Source organism: Delphinapterus leucas, chromosome 4 (assembly GCF_059928025.1).
Source record: "Delphinapterus leucas isolate spDelLeu-1000000601 "Yukka" chromosome 4, BTC_Dleu_Yukka2, whole genome shotgun sequence".
NCBI classification, from domain to species: domain Eukaryota; kingdom Metazoa; phylum Chordata; class Mammalia; order Artiodactyla; family Monodontidae; genus Delphinapterus; species Delphinapterus leucas.
In genome coordinates, this window is record NC_143132.1 from 72,724,727 (window position 1) to 72,743,207 (window position 18,481).

General features: G+C 33.8%; 1 protein-coding gene across 19 annotated transcripts in view; it reads right to left on the reverse strand.

The window, feature by feature from the left end:
* DLG1 (discs large MAGUK scaffold protein 1) overlaps positions 1–18,481 on the reverse strand; it is a 285,870-nt gene that overhangs the window by 121,198 nt on the left and 146,191 nt on the right. For 18 of the 19 annotated variants that reach the window (XM_022568940.2, XM_022568931.3, XM_022569085.2 and 15 more), the window contains 3 exons: positions 15,720–15,773; positions 2,918–2,968; positions 267–391 (listed from right to left, as the gene is read on the reverse strand). In XM_022568940.2, the coding sequence (XP_022424648.1) occupies positions 267–391; positions 2,918–2,968; positions 15,720–15,773 (230 nt within the window). The remainder of the gene's footprint in view (positions 1–266; positions 392–2,917; positions 2,969–15,719; positions 15,774–18,481) is intronic. The other variant, XM_089910632.1, reaches the window with a different exon arrangement.

Here is an 18,481-nt window from a genome sequence, read left to right on the forward strand (position 1 = left end):
ATCTATGATTTCTATAAATTTGCTCAGAAATATTTAAACAGTCAAATTTATTATTCAAAATGCTTAACTTCTAAGATAAAACTGAATTCCTAATTGAAAAGAGGGAAAATGCTTAAAGCACAATTATCTCATTCATTCGATATCTGAGCATCTACCTTATGTTAGTTATTATGATAGTGTTCATTTGTATTTATTCATTGTACAGTTTGCCTCAAGAAAAAGATACAAAGAGGATTTGGTATCACAACATAAAGTGCAAAACATACCGCAATCTTCCATCTTGGGCAGCTGCTCCCCCTGCAATTATTTTGGTAATGAAAATACTTGAGTCATCTCCAATGTGTGGGTTGTCTGTACCTCCTGCAATGCTGAAACCAAGCCCTGAATTTCCCTGGGGATAGAGGGGAAAAAAATTGACACTGAATAATAATCTTTATTGATAGGTTCCTGTCATTATAGGACCTAGAAACTGTACTAACATAGGGAACACACACATAAAGGCATATGTATAGGAAATATGATGATTTTAAATTAAGAAATATAAGGAAAGCTCTTTTTTCTCTATGAATTCAGAGGTATTACTGCTGAATATGTGAGGCTGATGATGTACTGAGTACTTCTGGACTCTGGTCTACGATTCCTTCTTTAAACTTATGTGCAGTTTGTCCTTAGAGAGGTTTCACTATTAGGTCTCTTTCTTTTAGACTGCATCTTGCTCATGTTTGGTAAGGCAAATTGCTCCCAAGAGAAAAACAATGAAGTGATCCTTCTGCTGCTGTTATTTCTGAGTAGGTAATACCAATATATTATTTCATCCTAAATTTTTAAAAAAGGGGTACTGGGTGGTGCTTTTCTTCTGCTAACTTTGCCATCAGCTTATTTTAAAATGACCAAATTGTATGAGCTAAGTAACACAGCCATCATCCTTGATGTGTTTAACCAAGACACCTGACCAGCAAAAGGCAGTTTTTAATACTGAAAGTCCAACTGGAGAACTTAACATTGGTGTACTTTCTTGACAGCAGTCAATTTTGCCAAAGTAGCATTACACTTCTTGCTTATTTTATTTACGTACTAGATTTCTGAATAATATTTTCTTTGAAGAAAGGGTTCTACTGCTACAAAAAGCAAAACTGATCTAAGCAAAGGTATTAAACGTTTATTTTTGCAAGAATGTTCTAACTTTGGTTTTCAGGCAGCTCAAATAAGTGGGTATATCTGGATCTATTACTAAACTGTTTGTATTAAATAGCTTAGAATTTCACTAGACTATGACATGTCCTAAAATTCTATTTTAATAAAAAAATTTTTTCAGTCTAAACTCTTCAAGAGTTACTAGAGTATCAATAATAGTATCAATAGGTTGTATGGGGCTACCAAGTTACTCAGGTATTCGAGTTCTCGTTTTTACTTGTTTTTTAAAAAATTGAGATATAATTACAAATAACTTTGTGTAAGTTTAAGGTATACAACATATTGATTTGATACATTTATATAGTACAATATGATTACCACCTTAGCTTTATTTAGCTAACACCTGTATGAGGTCACATAATTGCCATTTATTTTTTGTGGTGAGAACATTTAAGATCTAGTCTCTTAGCAATTCTGAAGATTATAATACAGTATTGTTGATTATATTCACTACCTGTGCATTAGATCTCTGGAACTTATTCATCTTCTAGTTGCAAGTTTTTATACTTTAACAACATCTCCCCAATTCCTGGTACATAAGCTCTTTAATCAATGAAAAATACAATGTACAGTTCTGACTAAATAGAGGAATTTAAAAGGTACTGGGAAAAAATGAAAAGATGAATAAGATAAAAAGTTAGGACTATATGTCAAGAAATCTCAATAAAGCTGGGAAAAAACCAACAAAATGCCACATTAAAATGTGTACAATACATTAATACTCTATTTACTTGTAAGACTCAGTCATCCATGCCACTTGAACAGGTGGGCCCAAATTCAGGTAAACAGGCAATAAAAATCTATTATCCCTCTGAAGTCTATTTTTATTCAGTTTATTCTGGCTTCAAACGTAAACAAATCTAATTACCTAGGATTTTAAATATACAGACATTCAGTTACTTAGAAAATTCAGTTATGCAGAGCACTTCATTTCCCCAAAATGCTGGTCAGACAAGGTGGCTCTGCTAAAATACAGTATCAATTAAATGCAGATATTCTTAAGGGGAAAATACATCAAGAAAATTTACACATCTGAATTGTATCCTTAAATTATTTTCTGACTGGGGGAATGCATAAGAAGTTTTCAATAAGGTTTTTTCCATTAAATCTATGGTTTTTATCTTGCTGGGAAACAAAACTGATACAATGACCATATTACTAGGATATTAAATACTTATTTAAAATAAATATTTTACTATGTGAAAGATAAATAATAAAATTAAAAACTGAGAAAAATCTGAGAAACTGTCAGTCTAGAGGAGCACAAGGAGACATCATAACTAAATGTAATGTGGTATTCCAGATGCGATCCTGGAAGAGAAAAACATAAAAAGTAAGGAAATCCAAATAAAGTAGACTTCAGTTAATAATAATATATCACTATTGGTTCATTAGTTGAAAAAATGTATTCTAGTAATGAAAAGATGTTAATAATAGGTGAAACTGAGTCCAGGGTAAATGGAAACTCTCTGTACTACTTTTCTGTAAATCTAAAACTATATTAAATAAAAAGTTTATTTAAAAAAAAAGGTTATTAAAGAAAAGCAACATGTTCTGAAAATGCCATGGCTAATTTTATATGTGGACTCATTAAAGAAACTAATATTATATGGTTCTGAAAGGTGATCTTCCTTGGATCCTATATGAAAGAGCAGTATATTTAAAGAGTTATTTAAAGCAACAGGTTTATGCATAAAAACTTAAGATAATTAATAGTTTTTACCCTTTCAAGTGTGATTTCTTCATATTCATAATCTGCATCAGTGCCATTAACCTAATGGGGGAAAAAAAAGAAGTAGCACAGAAATTTAGAGTGTGAAATTTAAAATGGCAAGACATAATTTTTGCATGATTTCTTAATAAAAACCTGTTAAATGTGATAGTAATCAAATAATATAGCTTGATTTTAATAGTTTTAGGGAAGATTTTCAAGGAATGGAAGAATACAAATGTATTAATGAGTTGACACTCATGATATTGTGACTTTCACATACAGAAAGGGTACATTCAGCTTTTAATACTTACTGAACTCTTGACTCTCTTCTCTGCCTTGATCCACACATCTAATCAGCTGCCAATTCTTACTGACTTAAATATTTCATTTCTTCCTGAAAACCATCACCCCTTCATTTTCATTGCTATTACCTTGCTTCAAAAGCCTTTGTTAACTCATCTGGACTACTGCAAGTGTAATCTACCCAATCTCTTAGATTACTGTTCTCCATTGCTCAAATCATTCTAATGTGTTTTACACAGATGGATCTTTATAGAGCCCATGTATAACATACTTGCTCCAAAATTCTCAAAAACTCTCATACAAGGCTCTGTATGAACTGACCCCAATCTATCACTCAACTTCATTCTAACATGTTTCTCACCTCTTCATGAGCCTTATGTACCATCACACTTGAATGACTTCCTCCTTCCTTTACATATCCTGCAAGTTCCTCCCTCCACATCTGTTACTTTATTGCTTCCTCTGTCAAATTTCAGTTACATATTTCATGTCCAACTTTGATTCACTATTCACATTCTTGCTTACACCATACAGACCAAGCACTTTCTCTCATTCCTTCTAATTTATTCCATGTCTCCTCCTGGAAGAAGTAATTCCCATAGCAAAGGCCACTGGTGAAGGCTGAATAGTGCTTGGAATCACATTAACTGGGATTCAAATCATTGCTTTAACATTTCTGGTGATACGAAGCTGGGCAAAATACCCAAACTAATAAGTCAAACAGGGATTGTGATAAACTTCATCTCCAGATGCATCCCATCCTTCCATCCCAAGTGCTCTTCTGCAATATGATTGAACCATCCTACCATCAAGAGATGTTATCTACTTCCCCTCCCCTCGGATCTAGGCAGGTTCTAGATGGCCTCTGTTAAAAAGAATGTGGCACAAATGCTTTGTGGTTTTTGAATCTAGGTCATGTGATGCCTTGTAGTGTTTGCCTTTGTCTTAGAATGCACATTCTTAGAATCCAGAAGCTATAATGTGAGGAAACTCAAAGATCCTATGAAGAGATTCAAATGAAGGAGCATCAAGACCCCTGGCCAAAAGCCCCAGCTGCACCTCTAACCGGCAACTAGCACTAACTGCCGGCCATGGTCAATGAGGCTATTTTGGATCTTCCAGTCTTTTCCAGTGCCCCAGCCAAGATCGTGTAAAACAGAACTATCCAGTTAACCCAGAAAATCATGAGAAATAATGAATTATTTTTAAAGCCACGAAGTTTCAGGGTGGTTTGTTATACAGCAATAAAATAATGAAACAACAGAATAATGAAATCCATGTAAGGTAGTCTGTTTTCTTCACCATACTATAAGAAGCAACCCCTAATTCAGGTCCAAAGCAGGAGCTAGGTGTTTTTTTCCTGAGGATTTTTGAAACTCATCTCTACTACTTTTTTGGGTTCTTAATTCTTATGGTTCTAATGGATACAAACCCAATTGCTACTTTGTTTCATTACTTTTTCAACTGAAGAGATTTTCTTCTTGTTTTTGAAATTATGTTATACATATGTGTGTATACACACACAAATACACATACATATATATACAAACACACAATATATCTGTGTATATATATATAAATCTATGATTTATATGCCTATAGAGTGCAGGAGGGTTATACATATGCATATCCTGCCAACTTGACTGGAAGTTCTTTTTTTTTTTTTTTTTTTTGCGGTATGTGGGCTTCTCACTGTTGTGGCCTCTCCCATTGCAGAGCACAGGCTCCGGACGCACAGGCCCAGTGGCCATGGCCCACAGGCCCAGCCGCTCCGCGGCATGTGGGATCCTCCTGGACCGAGGCACGAACCCGCGTCCCCCACATCGGCAGGTGGACCCTCAACCACTGCACCACCAGGGAAGCCCTGGAAGTTCTTTTTTATGAGTAAAAATAAAATCTGTATCTGCAGCTATACCACTCTTCTTATTCTAAAGGTTATTTGTATCATCTATATTTTTTCGTGCTCAGACTTGCTAAAAGTCTATCAGTCTTTATCAAAGAAGTACTTTTAACATCACTGATTTATTACATTCTATGCTATTACATTCTGCTTTTATTTTTTATCAATTCTTTACTCTTTCCTTAGGCCCTTTTTAAAGCTTCTTGAGTTGAATGCGCAAATCATTTATGCTTATTACTTTTTCTATTTTTAGAAACACCCATTAAAGTTAATAAATTTTCCTTGGCATATGGCTTTTGCCAAATCCCCAAACTGCTACATTGGGCTCTATTTTTGTCCATTTGTTCATTTTTAAATAGCCTGAAATTTTATTCTGGAAAACATTTCCAAGTCAGTATACTTATACAGTCCTTTTGGTGTTAATATGTAATATAGTATAAATTTTTGTGTTGTGAGCTTATGGACTTCTGATTTAAGGTATTTCAGATTTTCACCATTAAGCCTTCTCAAAAGGTAGGTACTCCAAGCTCGACCCACCACCAGTCCCTCCCATCAGGAAACCTGCACAAGCCTCTCAAATAGCCTCATCCACCAGAGGACAGACAGCAGAAGCAAGAAGAACTACGATCCTGCAGCCTGTGGAACAGAAATCATATTCACAGAAAGACAGACAAGATGAAAAGGCAGAGGGCTATGTGCCAGATGAAGGAACAAGACAAAACCCCACAAAAACAACTAAATGAAGTAGAGATATGCAACCTTCCAGAAAAAGAATTCATAATAATGACAGTGAAGATGATCCAGGACCTCGGAAAAACAATGGAGGCAAAGATCGAGAAGATGCAAGAAATGTTTAACAAAGACCTAGAAGAATTAAAGAACAAACAGAGATGAACAATACAGTAACTGAAATGAAAAATACACTAGAAGGAATCAGTAGCAGAATAAGTGAGGCAGAAGAATGGATAAGTGAACTGGAAGACAGAATGGTGGAATTCACTGCTGCAGAACAAAGAAAAAAGGATAAAAAGAAATGAAGACAGCCTAAGAGACCTCTGGGACAACATTAAACGCAACAACATTCGCATTATAGGGGTCCCAGAAGGAGAAGAGAGAGAGAAAGGAACCGAGAAAATATTTGAAGAGATTATAGTCGAAAACTTCCCTAACATGGGAAAGGAAATAGCCACCCAAGTCCAGGAAGCGCAGCGAGTCCCACACAGGATAAACCCAAGGAGAAACAGGCCAAGACACACAGTAATCAAACTGACAAAAATTAAAGACAAAGAAAAATTATTGAAAGCAGCAAGGGAAAAATGACAAATAACATACAAGGGAACTCCCATAAGGTTAACAGCTGATTTCTCAGCAGAAACTCTACAAGCCAGAAGGGAGTGGCATGATATACTTAAAGTGATGAAAGGGAAGAACCTACAACCAAGATTACTCTACCCGGCAAGGATCTCATTCAGATTCAATGGAGAAATCAAAAGCTTAACACACAAGCAAAAGCTAAGAGAATTCAGCACCACCAAACCAGCTCTACAACAAATGCTAAAGGAACTTCTCTAGGCAGGAAACACAAGAGAAGAAAAGGACCTACAAAAACAAATCCAAAACAATTAAGAAAATGGTCATAGGAACATGCATATTGATAATTACCTTAAACGTGAATGGATAAATTGCTCCAACCAAAAGACACAGGCTTGCTGAATGGATACAAAAACAAGACCCATATATATGCTGTGTACAAAAGGCCCACTTCAGACCTAGGAACACATACAGACTGAAAGTGAGGGCATGGAAAAAGATATTCCATGCAAATGGAAATCAAAAGAAAGCTGGAGTAGCAACACTCAAATCAGATAAAATAGACTTTAAAATAAAGAGTGTTACAAGAGACAAGGAAGGACACTACATAATGATCAAGGGATCAATCCAAGAAGAAGATATAACAATTATAAATATATATGCACCCAACATAGGAGCACCTCAATACATAAGGCAACTGCTAACAGCTGTAAAAGAGGAAATCAACAGTAACACAATAATAGTGGGGGACTTTAACACCTCACTTACACCAATGGACAGATCATCCAAAATCAAAATAAATAAGGAAACAGAAGCTTTAAATGACACAATAAATCAGGTAGATTTAATTGATATTTATAGGACATTCCATCCAAAAACAGATTACGCTTTCTTCTCAAGTGCGCACGGAACATTCTCCAGGATAGATCACCTCTTGGGTCACAAATCAAGCCTCAGTAAATTTAAGAAAATTGAAATCATATCAAGCATCTTTTATGATGACAACGCTATGAGATTAGAAATGAATTACAGGGGAAAAAATGTAAAAAGCAAAAACACATGGAGGCTAAAAACTACATTACTAAATAACCAAGAGATCACTGAAGAAATCAAAGAGGAAATCAAAAAATACCTAGAGACAATGACAATGAAAATATGACGATCCAAAACCTATGGGATACAGCAAAAGCAGTTCTAAGAGGTAAGTTTATAGCTATACAAGCCTACCTCAAGAAACAACTCAAAAATAATCTAACCTTACACCTAAAGGAACTAGAGAAAGAAGAACAAACAAAACCCAAAGTTAGCAGAAGGAAAGAAATCATAAAGATCAGAGCAGAAGTAAATGAAATAGAAACAAAGAAGACAATAGCAAAGATCAATAAAACTAAAAGCTGGTTCTTTGAGAAGATAAACTAAATTGATAAACCATTAGCCAGACTCATCAAGAAAAAGAGGGAGAGGACTCATATCAATAAAATTAGAATTGAAATTACCACAGACACAGAGAAGTTACCACAGACACCATAGAAATACAAAGCATCCTAAGAGACTACTACAAGCAACTCTATGCCAACAAAATGGACAACCTGGAAGAAATGGACAAATTCTTAGAAAGGGATAACCTTCCAAGACTGAACCAGGAAGAAATAGAAAATATGAACAGACCAGTCAAAAGTAATGAAATTGAAACTGTGATTAAAAATCTTCCAACAAACAAAAGTCCAGGACCAGATGGCTTCACAGGTGAATTCTATCAAACATTTAGAGAAGAGCTAACACCCATCCTTCTCAAACTCTTCCAAAAAACGGGAGGAAGGAACACTCCCAAACTCATTCTGTGAGGCCACCATCACCTTGATACCAAACCAGACAAAGATACTACAAAAAAGGAAAATTACAGACCAATATCACTCATGAATATAGCTGCAAAAATCCTCAACAAAATACTAGCAAACAAAATCCAACGACACATTAACAGGATCATACACCATGATCAGGTGGGATTTATCCCAGGGATGCAAGGATTCTTCAGTATACATAAATCAATCGATCTGATACACCATATTAACAAATTGAAGAAGAAAAACCATATGATCATCTCAATAGATGCAGAAAAAGCTTTTGACAAAATTCAACACCCATTTATGATGAAAACTCTCCAGAAAGTGGGCATAGAGGGAACATGCCTGAACATAATAAAGACCATATATGACAAACCCACAGCAAACATCATCCTCAATGGTGAAAAACTGAAAGCATTTCCTCTAAGATCAGGAACAACACAAGGATGTCCACTCTCACCGCTATTATTCAACATAGTTTTGGAAGTCCTAGCCATGGCAATCAGAGAAGAAAAAGAAATAAAAGAAATACAAATTGGAAAAGAAGTAAAACTGCCACTGTTTGCAGATGACATGATACTATACATAGAGAATCCTAAAGATGCCACCAGAAAACTACTAGACCTAATCAATGACTTTGGTGAAGTTGCAGGATACAAAATTAATGCACAGAAATCTCTTGCATTCCTATACACTAATGATGAAATATCCGAAAGAGAAATTAAGGAAACACTCCCATTCACCATTGCAACAAAAAGAATAAAATACCTAGGAATAAACCTTCGTAGGGAGACAAAAGACCTGTATGCAAAAAACTATAAGACACTGATGAAAGAAATTAAAGATGACACCAACAGATGGAGAGATATACCAGGTTCTTGGATTGGAAGAATCAATATTGTGAAAATGACTATACTACCCAAAGCAATCTACAGATTCAATGCAATCCCTATCAAATTACCAATGGCATTTTTAATGGAACTAGAACAAAAAAATCTTAAAATTTGTATGGAGACACAAAAGACCCCGAACAGCCAAAGGAATCTTGAGGGAAAAAAACGTAGCTGCAGGAATCAGACTCCCTGACTTCAGACTATACTACAAAGCTACAGTAATCAAGACAATACGGTACTGGCACAAAAATAGAAACACAGATCAATGGAACATGATAGAAAGCCCAGAGGTAAACCCACGCACCTATGGTCAACTAATCTATGACAAAGGAGGCAAGGATATACAATGGAGAAAAGACAGTCTCTTCAATAACTGGTGCTGGGAAAACTGGACAGCTACATGTAAAAGAATGAAAATAGAACACTCTCTAACACCATACACAAAAATAAACTCAAAATGGATAAGAGACCTAAAGGTAAGACCAGACACTATAAAAGTCTTAGAGGAAAACATAGGAAGAACACTCTCTGACATAAATCACAGCAAGAATTTTTTGATCCACCTCCTAGAGTAATAGAAATAAAAACAAAAATAAAGAAATGGGACCTAATGAAACTTAAAAGTTTTGCACGGCAAAGGAAACCATAAACAAGATGAAAAGACAACCCTCAGAATGGGAAAAAATATTTGCAAATGAATCAATGGAGAAAGGATTAATCTCCAAAATATATAAACAGCTCATGCAGCTCAAAATTAAAAAACAAACAACCCAATCCAAAAATGGGCAGAAGACCTAAATAGACATTTCTCCAAAGAAGACATACAGATGGCCAAGAAGCACATGAAAAGCTGCTCAACATCACTAATTATTAGAGAAATGCTAATCAAAACTACAATGAGGTATCAGCTCACACCAGTTAGAGGGCTTCATCAGAAAATCTACAAGCAACAAATGCTGGAAAAGGTGTGGAGAAAAGGGAACCCTCTTGCACTCTTGGTGGGAATGTAAGCTGATACAGCCACTATGGAGAACAGTATGGAAGTTCCTTAAAAAACTAAAAATAGAATTATCATATGATCCAGCAATCCCACTACTGGGCATATACCCAGAGAAAACCACAATTTAAAAAGACACACGCAACCCAATGTTCACTGCAGCACTCTTTACAACAGCCAGGTCATGGAAGCAACCTAAATGCCCATCAACAGACAAATGGATAAGGAGAATGTGGCACATATATACAATGGAATATTACTCAGCCATAAAAAGGAATGAAATTGGGTCATGTGTTGAGACGTGGATGGATCTAGAGACTGTCATATAGAGTGAAGTAAGTCAGAAAGAGAAAAACAAATATCGTATATTAACGCACATATTTGGAGCCTCGAAAAATGGTACAGATGAACCAGTTTTCAGGGCAGAAACTGAGACACAGATGTAGAGAACAAATGTGTGGACACCAATGGGGGAAAGCCACGGGGGGGTGGGGGTGGTGTTGTGATGAATTGGGAGGTTGGAATTGACATGTATACACTGATGTGTATACAAACTGATGACTAATAAGAACCGCTGTATTAAAAAAGAAAAAACAAAAGGTAGGTACTTAGTAAACGTCCTTGACGCTTCACTTAATGCCAAGTCATGATGTATTGATATCTGGTGAGGATTCACGGTAGCACAGAGTAATTTAACAAAGGTGAAAAGTGAGAAGGCCATATGAACCCCAGATGACTTTATTCCTATATGCTTAATAACCTGAAACTGTCTGATAATTTCATGTATAGAGACAATTCAATAACATCATTAAACACGTTCAAACTGGGCTTCTAAATGCCAAGAATACATTATCAAAACCACAATTACTCTACAAGTACCACTTTATTAACAGTAAAGGTACAAAAAAATAATGTTGGTGTAATATTTTCAAAAGCTATATAGTTTCCAGCAAAACTACAAAATGGTTGATTTGCTTAGTTTTCTTTTTATAATAGCTTTACAAAATGTGGCTTCCAACAGGAAAGAAATGCTTGGCTAATGGGTTTATCACTCTCAATTAACAGGATAACGTGAGAGGTAAGCTGTGTATAAAATGAGAGAAGAGAGGTCAATCTTTAGACAACGTAATATTTTACTGACAAAATATTTTTCCCCCTTAAAAATAGAAAAGAATAGATTTAGAATACTTCTTGAGAACTGTAATTTTAGTACTTCCCAGGTTTTGAATTTAGTCCTATTAACAAAATGGGATTGTGTATCAGGGGTGGGGGGAAAGCTGGAGAAGAAAGTAGAAGTGGATTGGAGCCTGATTGTGAAAGGTCTTGACTGCTTCCCTGATGAATGAGAAATATTCTTGAAAGTTTTGGAGCATCAAGTAGGTTTAACAGATTTTCCAGAAAAAGAATTGTGGCAGTATGTAACAGAAATGGAGAGAAATTGGAGAAAAGTAAATTGATAAAGAAGTTATGGCAATAATTTGGGTAAAAGGAAGAAATTCCAAAGACACTTAAGAACTGGTGGTAAATTTCTAAATATTAAAAAAAAATCTTAATATTAATGGGGAAAAAGTCCCATAAAGTCATAACTAAGAACAACTACTGTATAATAAACCTGACCAGGAAAAAAAATCAGATTATATAACATATAGCAAAGATGAGTTGTATTCCACTGATCTAATATGGTTTGGGACAAGAACTATGCTGCTTTAATTAGACAGTGTTTTGTTATCTGCAGGGAAATCCCCCCAAATTACTTTTATTTAAAATTTTACTTGGTTATTTTGAGTTTTTAACTTTGCTACATCAACACTGTCCAAAAGAAGTTTCTGTGATGATGGAAGTGTAAAATAATCTGCCTTTTCCAATACAGGAGTTACTTACCCACACATGGTTACTGAGTGCTTGAAATGTGACTACTGAAACAGAGAAACTATATTTTAAATATTATTGAATTTTGATCAATATAAATTAAATACCAACACATGGCCAGTGGCTTACTATTTTGGAAGATGCAGTTCTAGATGAATCATTAAGTCTAACTCCATCCCTCCAAAACACATGTACATATTCTCTTTTCTCTCTCCTCCTTTTAAGTATTAATATCAATTAATACTTAAAACTGAGTATAATACATCATACTTAATGGTAAAAGACTGAAAGCTTTCTCCCAAGGATCAGGAACAAAACAAGAATGTTTGCTCTGCAACTTCTATAAAACATTTTAAGGGAGGTTCTAGCCATGGCAATTAGGCAAGAAAAATAAATAAAAGGCATCTTCATTGGAAAGGAAGAAGTAAAACTATCTCTGTAGATGACATGATCTTATATAGAAAATCCAAAGGAATCTACATGAAAAAAACCATTAGAGCTAATAAATGAGTTCAGTAACATTGCAGGTAGAAGATCAATACCCCCAAATCCATTATATTCCCATGTTAGCAATGAAAAATCCATAAATGAAATTAAGAAAACAATTTCATTTATAATAGCATTAAAAGAATAAAAATACACAGGAATAAATTTAACAAAAGAAGTGTAGGACATGTATACTGAAAATTATAAAACATTGGTAACAAAATTAAAGATGTAAGTGAATGGAAAGACAGTCTGTGTTCATGGACCGAGAGACATAATGTTGATAAAATGACAATAATCCCCAGATACTTGTGTGCCAATGTTTACCACAGCATTATTCACAACAGGCAAAAGGTGGAAACAACCCAAGAGTCCATCAAGAGAAGGATGAATAAACAAAACGTGGTGTGTGTGTGTGTGTGTGTGTGTGTGTGTGTGTATATATATATATATATATATATAAAATGAAAAATAATTCAGCCATAAAATGGACTGACATTCTGACACATGCTACAACATAGATGAACCTTGAAAACATTATGCTAAGTGAAAGCAGCCAGATACAAAAGGCCACATATTGTATGATTCTATTTATATGAACAGTCCAGAAAAGACCAAAGCCATAGTGACAGAAAATAGATTAGTGGTTGCCAGGGGCTGAGGTAAGGGCAGAATGGGGAGTGACTGCTAACAGGTACAGGGTTTCCTTACAAGGTGATGAAAATGTTCTGGAATTTGAAAGTGGTGGTGACGGCACAACATTGTGAATAGACTAAAACCACTGAATCGTATACCTTAAAAAGGTAGATTATGTGTTATGTGTCTCAACGTAAAATTTTTTAAGGTGAAAAAGTTGAAAAAGGTGAGATATTAACATAAATTCAAGTTGAAACAATGAGTTAATACATTTTAAACATTATGCTAACAAAAGATCAAAAAGTTTATTAACACACCATGCTAGTGACAGTATGGGGTAAAAACAGTAATAATTTTTGTTGAAGTATAAATGGATATAACTCTGTGAACTACAATTTGGCAATAATGATCAAATCTAAAAATTGACACGCCCTTTGAGCAATCTATGTATCAATATATAAATATACTCTGATTATATAACTGCATATAAACACAAAAATATCTATACAAAAATTATCAGTGGGGCATTGATTTTTATATGGTAAAAGTTTGAAAACAACACATATATGCTTGTACATGCACAGAATGTTTACAGAAGGATATATATATATATTATATATATATATATAAATTACTTAATTTTAGAAAGCATGGTGACAACAATCAGAAAAAAAGTGTTATAAAGCAATAGCTGCAAGTTTTCTTATTTTTATTAGTCAATACATAGCTGGTATTAAACGATCAGGACTTAACAAAGGAATAACAAATACGTTTAAAAACCATTCTGGAATATATTTTAAATTTCAGGATTAAATTAAAAACCTGCAAAGAACAGTTATTAAACATTTTACACAGTGTTCTTCAAGTATAATGAAGTACCACACTCTGAAAAATCCTGCTTAAAGAACTGGAATTTATCTCATATCCTTATGTACAGAAAAGGTTTAATAAAGCAGGCCCAAGGGTGTTATCACTAGAAGGCTCTTAGCAGGCATTTGAGAAATTGATTTTGGGTGTGTTCCCACCATTCCCTAAATGAAAGGGTTGCTTACTGTGGCTAGACTTTGCAAAGACAATGCATTTTATGCTGAACACCTGTTTTCCTTCTGGGAGCTTGGAAATTTGGTATGCGCTGGACAAAGGGTGCCTATGTGATCATCACCAATAAATAACTTTGTGCTGTGTCCATAATGGGCTTCCCTGGGCAGAAAAACTGCATATGTGTTGCTACATTTTCACTGCTAGGTGAAAAGAGTGCTCTGTGGACCCCTCTGGGGAGGAAGAAAGTAGAAGGAAATCTAAACATGGATTCTTCTAGGCATACAGCCTTATAATCTGACTGTAGATCCTGACTTATCACATAGCTGTAATAAATCTTAGCCGTAAGTACAACATGCTGAGTCTTGTGAATCCTTCTAGCAAATTTCTCACCGGGGGTAGTGAATGGTTTTCAAGACTCCCAACATACCCTGCTTTAGCAGGAAAGGTATTTTTTGAATAATATGTCATACAAACTTAAAATTAATACAACTTTTACTCTAAGTTTGCTGCTTGTATGCTAATCCTGCTTTTAATTTGTTGACATTTCCCCTAAAATGCATGTGTATTTATTTTCTTTGTTGATATCATTTTCTCTGTTAGTTCTTACATATTAACCTTTCAGTTGAAAGGGTTTTAAAATAAAAATAATTAGTCACTGATTCTGTCCTTAAGCAAAACATAAGTCAACACAAAGAACAAGTGAGGGAGAAAGAAATGTGAAGAAAATATTGACAAAAGTACAAACAAAATTCTGCTTAAGTATTCTTTATCCATGTGAAAGGTGACATTGACTGAAAAGAGTATTTTTGGTTTGTATTAAGTATTATTATTTGAAGTTTTCAAAAATTCCCCCAAATCTGATATACCCATATAAATATAAACAGAAGATAAAGCCAAATATAATGTTTTAAAGTACAGACTGAAATCAACTATAGTTAAAAAATGGGAGAAAAAGATTTTTACAATCTATTAAATTATGCACCATTTGCTGTTTTTAAAATGTGCGAGCACAACTTCTACTTAAACATCTCTGAAGGTATTTTAGTTGGGGTGAAAAATGTTAGATTCTGCTGTTCGGCTATTTACCTTTAGGAGAAAGAAAGCTTTTTAACCAAAGAAGTTTATAGAGAAGCACTAATCAATTTAAAGTTATAAAGTTATAACTAATTATTTTAATATGTGAACACCTATAAACCTGGTCACTAAAAATCTAGTCACTCAATTAGACTTCAAAAATGACTCTTTGAATATATGGCATTGTGTAAATGACCACTGGTCAGATAGCGAAAGTTATTCATTTTAATTTAAAAATAAAATTTCTTATTTCAACATTTCTGCTTTGCAAGAGTATAGAAAAAGAACAACCAAAAAAGGATGGTACTGCTTCATTTACTTTAACAGTTACAGCTTAGTAACAGAATGCTGTAAGTACAACGTATTAGAGAAAATAATGCTGTGAGTTTTGTATCTATATCAAAACCTACAAAAGGGAAAACAGAATTATTTAAATATGGCAATGAATGGAACTTACATAAGTTGATGTTTCCAAGCTATCTGTGTTGACCAGTACTGGAGGAGGATTTGCCTTAGAGAAAGAATTGTAAATGTATTAGGCTTAACAGGAAAATTGACACATTACATAATAATGTTCACAAATGTTAGAAGCATATAAAAGATTTGCTATTTCTTTAAGTATAATTTTATATGAACTTTTCATATGTTAAACTATGTATCCAGTTTCTAGCACCAATGGAAAGATTTAGGTATAGGCAGTTGTTATATTTGCTTTTGAGAAATAAGTCCTTATTTCTGCTAAAACAGACACAATTTTCTTAAGATTTGCAAAGAAGTTCACCAGCCTTCTCAAAAAATCCACAAATATTCTCTAGCGTAACAAACAACTCTTCCCAAATTGGTTAGAAATCATTTGCTTTTCTAGTCTCAAGGATCCCATGAAGATTCCCATCATTTTATCACCCAGAAAAAAAATTCTGTCCCACACTGAACTGTGTTTAAATACTGGAATAAAAAAAAAAAGCCATACAAAGAAATCAATCGCAAACTTTTAGAATACTGGAAACACACTCAATGTAAAAGCCCTCAATTGTTATCAACTGCAATTACTGCTTTCCATGTGTTATTCTAGACCACTCACAGAATAACTAGTGGTCAAAAAACCCACAAAAATACAAAAACAAAAAAGCCAAGTAGAATAATAACATAGGTCTAATTAAGTTTGGAATGAAAAAAGCTTGGCTTTCTGCTTAAGTTGAAAAGTGTTTATTATGTAGGTGCAATAAAATTTAAAGAATAAAATGCAATTAATACCAAATGAAAAACAGACCAGAATATACTAGAAAACTGATGTGATTCCTCTTAAAATTATCTTTCTTCTGCATATTTAAGAGTATAAAATTACCAAGTCAAATGACATCTTCAGAGAATCAAAAAGATGACTATCCTTTAAATAAATTTTAAGAGATGTGTTTAAATATTAACAGTTCTTCTACTCTAATTAAAGAATTACACAAAAAGGTTGTATGAAAGAAACATAATACACAAAATAACGGTTTTCTTCCAAGTGTATGGGCTTTTCTAAAAGGTGAATGAATATTCAGAGTTCAAATGTTTTACATTATTTTCAGCAAAGTACTAGATCTGGATGATCATACGATAAAATGCTTAAAGACAACACCACTGCATGCTTAAACAATTGTACAGTATGCGTCTCAGCTACATAAAGCAGCAAGTTAAAAATGAGTAGGGACAAGGATTTACTGTACAGCACAGGGAACTATATTCAATATCTTGTAATAACCTATAATGGAAAATAATCTGAAAAAAATGTATATAACTGAATCACTTTGCTGTACACCTGAAACAATAAAAAGTACCCTGAAAAAAACAAACAAAATGAGTAGGGAATACTTTATTAAATATAAACATGATACTACTTTATGTATAGTCCTACCTTTGACTATAATAGTCTGTTTTCGAATGATTCAGTGAAAAGCAAACCTAATAGGTAAAAATACTATTTGTGAGAATGATATTTAAGCAAAGCAAGTCAGTTAACAGACATTTGAGATTTTATGAACATTTGAAATTATTCATTTCCCAATGACTACTGAGACTTCTCAAATTGATATTTTAATTCATTAAAAAATTAATGGTACTTCACCTTTTTTTGCTTAAGAAATTACAGAGGAGGACACGAAAGAACAAGGCTATTTAAAGTTATAAAAGAAGTTACATTCTTCAAAAATTATGGCAAGAAAACCATTTGGTTCTCTCTGCTCATTTATTACCAAAAATATAGTGGAAAAAGTTGTTTATTACCAAAATCTAACTTATACAAAAATTATCACAACACTAGCTGTTCATGATCACCAACTCATCATCACTGTAGATAATTTATTTTTGATTCTAGTCATATAAAAAGTCTAACTGATATTGAAATACATACAAACCAAACTATATAAAGGGTTAAATTTACTTCAAAATAAAATAATGACAATGAGAGATCAGGAGAAGGAGGGGCTATGGGTCATATAGGAGTACATGAACTGAGGACTGTTGTAGTTGGGTGATGAGTATACATGGGAGTTCACTGTACTACTCCCTTTATGTCTGAGCATTTTTGAAGTTTTTCATAATATACAGCAAAACAATTATACTGAGTCAAGTACTCAGTTTGTAAGAGGTTAATAACTAATACAGTTGTGAAATATTATAGGTTAGAGTTGCTATTAAGATATTAGCATTCCCATCATAAAATTAATTTCAATTTTAAAGTTCAGTTCTGAATAAAGAATAATACAGACTAGTAAAAATAATTTGTAATTCTGACTTAATGAATATGATTAGATAATTAATATATGGATCATAAGTTTATTTGTAGATGTATCTTAGAATTAATATGAGTGAATGATCACACCTGAAGGGAAAGTGTGGGAATAAAGGACTTGAAACTGAACAAAAACTGGGAATGTTCACAATGAGGATTAAGCAAGAATTTCATTCAAAACTAATGTCAAGATAAGACAGCCTAGCAATTTGAAAAAGACATATCACAAAATATAGTCTAAAATAAGAGCCTACGTAAATGACGCTCAAGAGGCATGATTTGACGGCCTCAAGTTTTAGCCGCCTAAAATAATGATAAAAATATTTAAGACTGTGTTAGCAGGTAGAGAATTAAAACATTACCTTAAAATTTACCCTTACTAACTTGAGATTTTCTAAATTCTTATATTGCAGAATACAGAAATGGTATCTGACAAAGTAGTACTC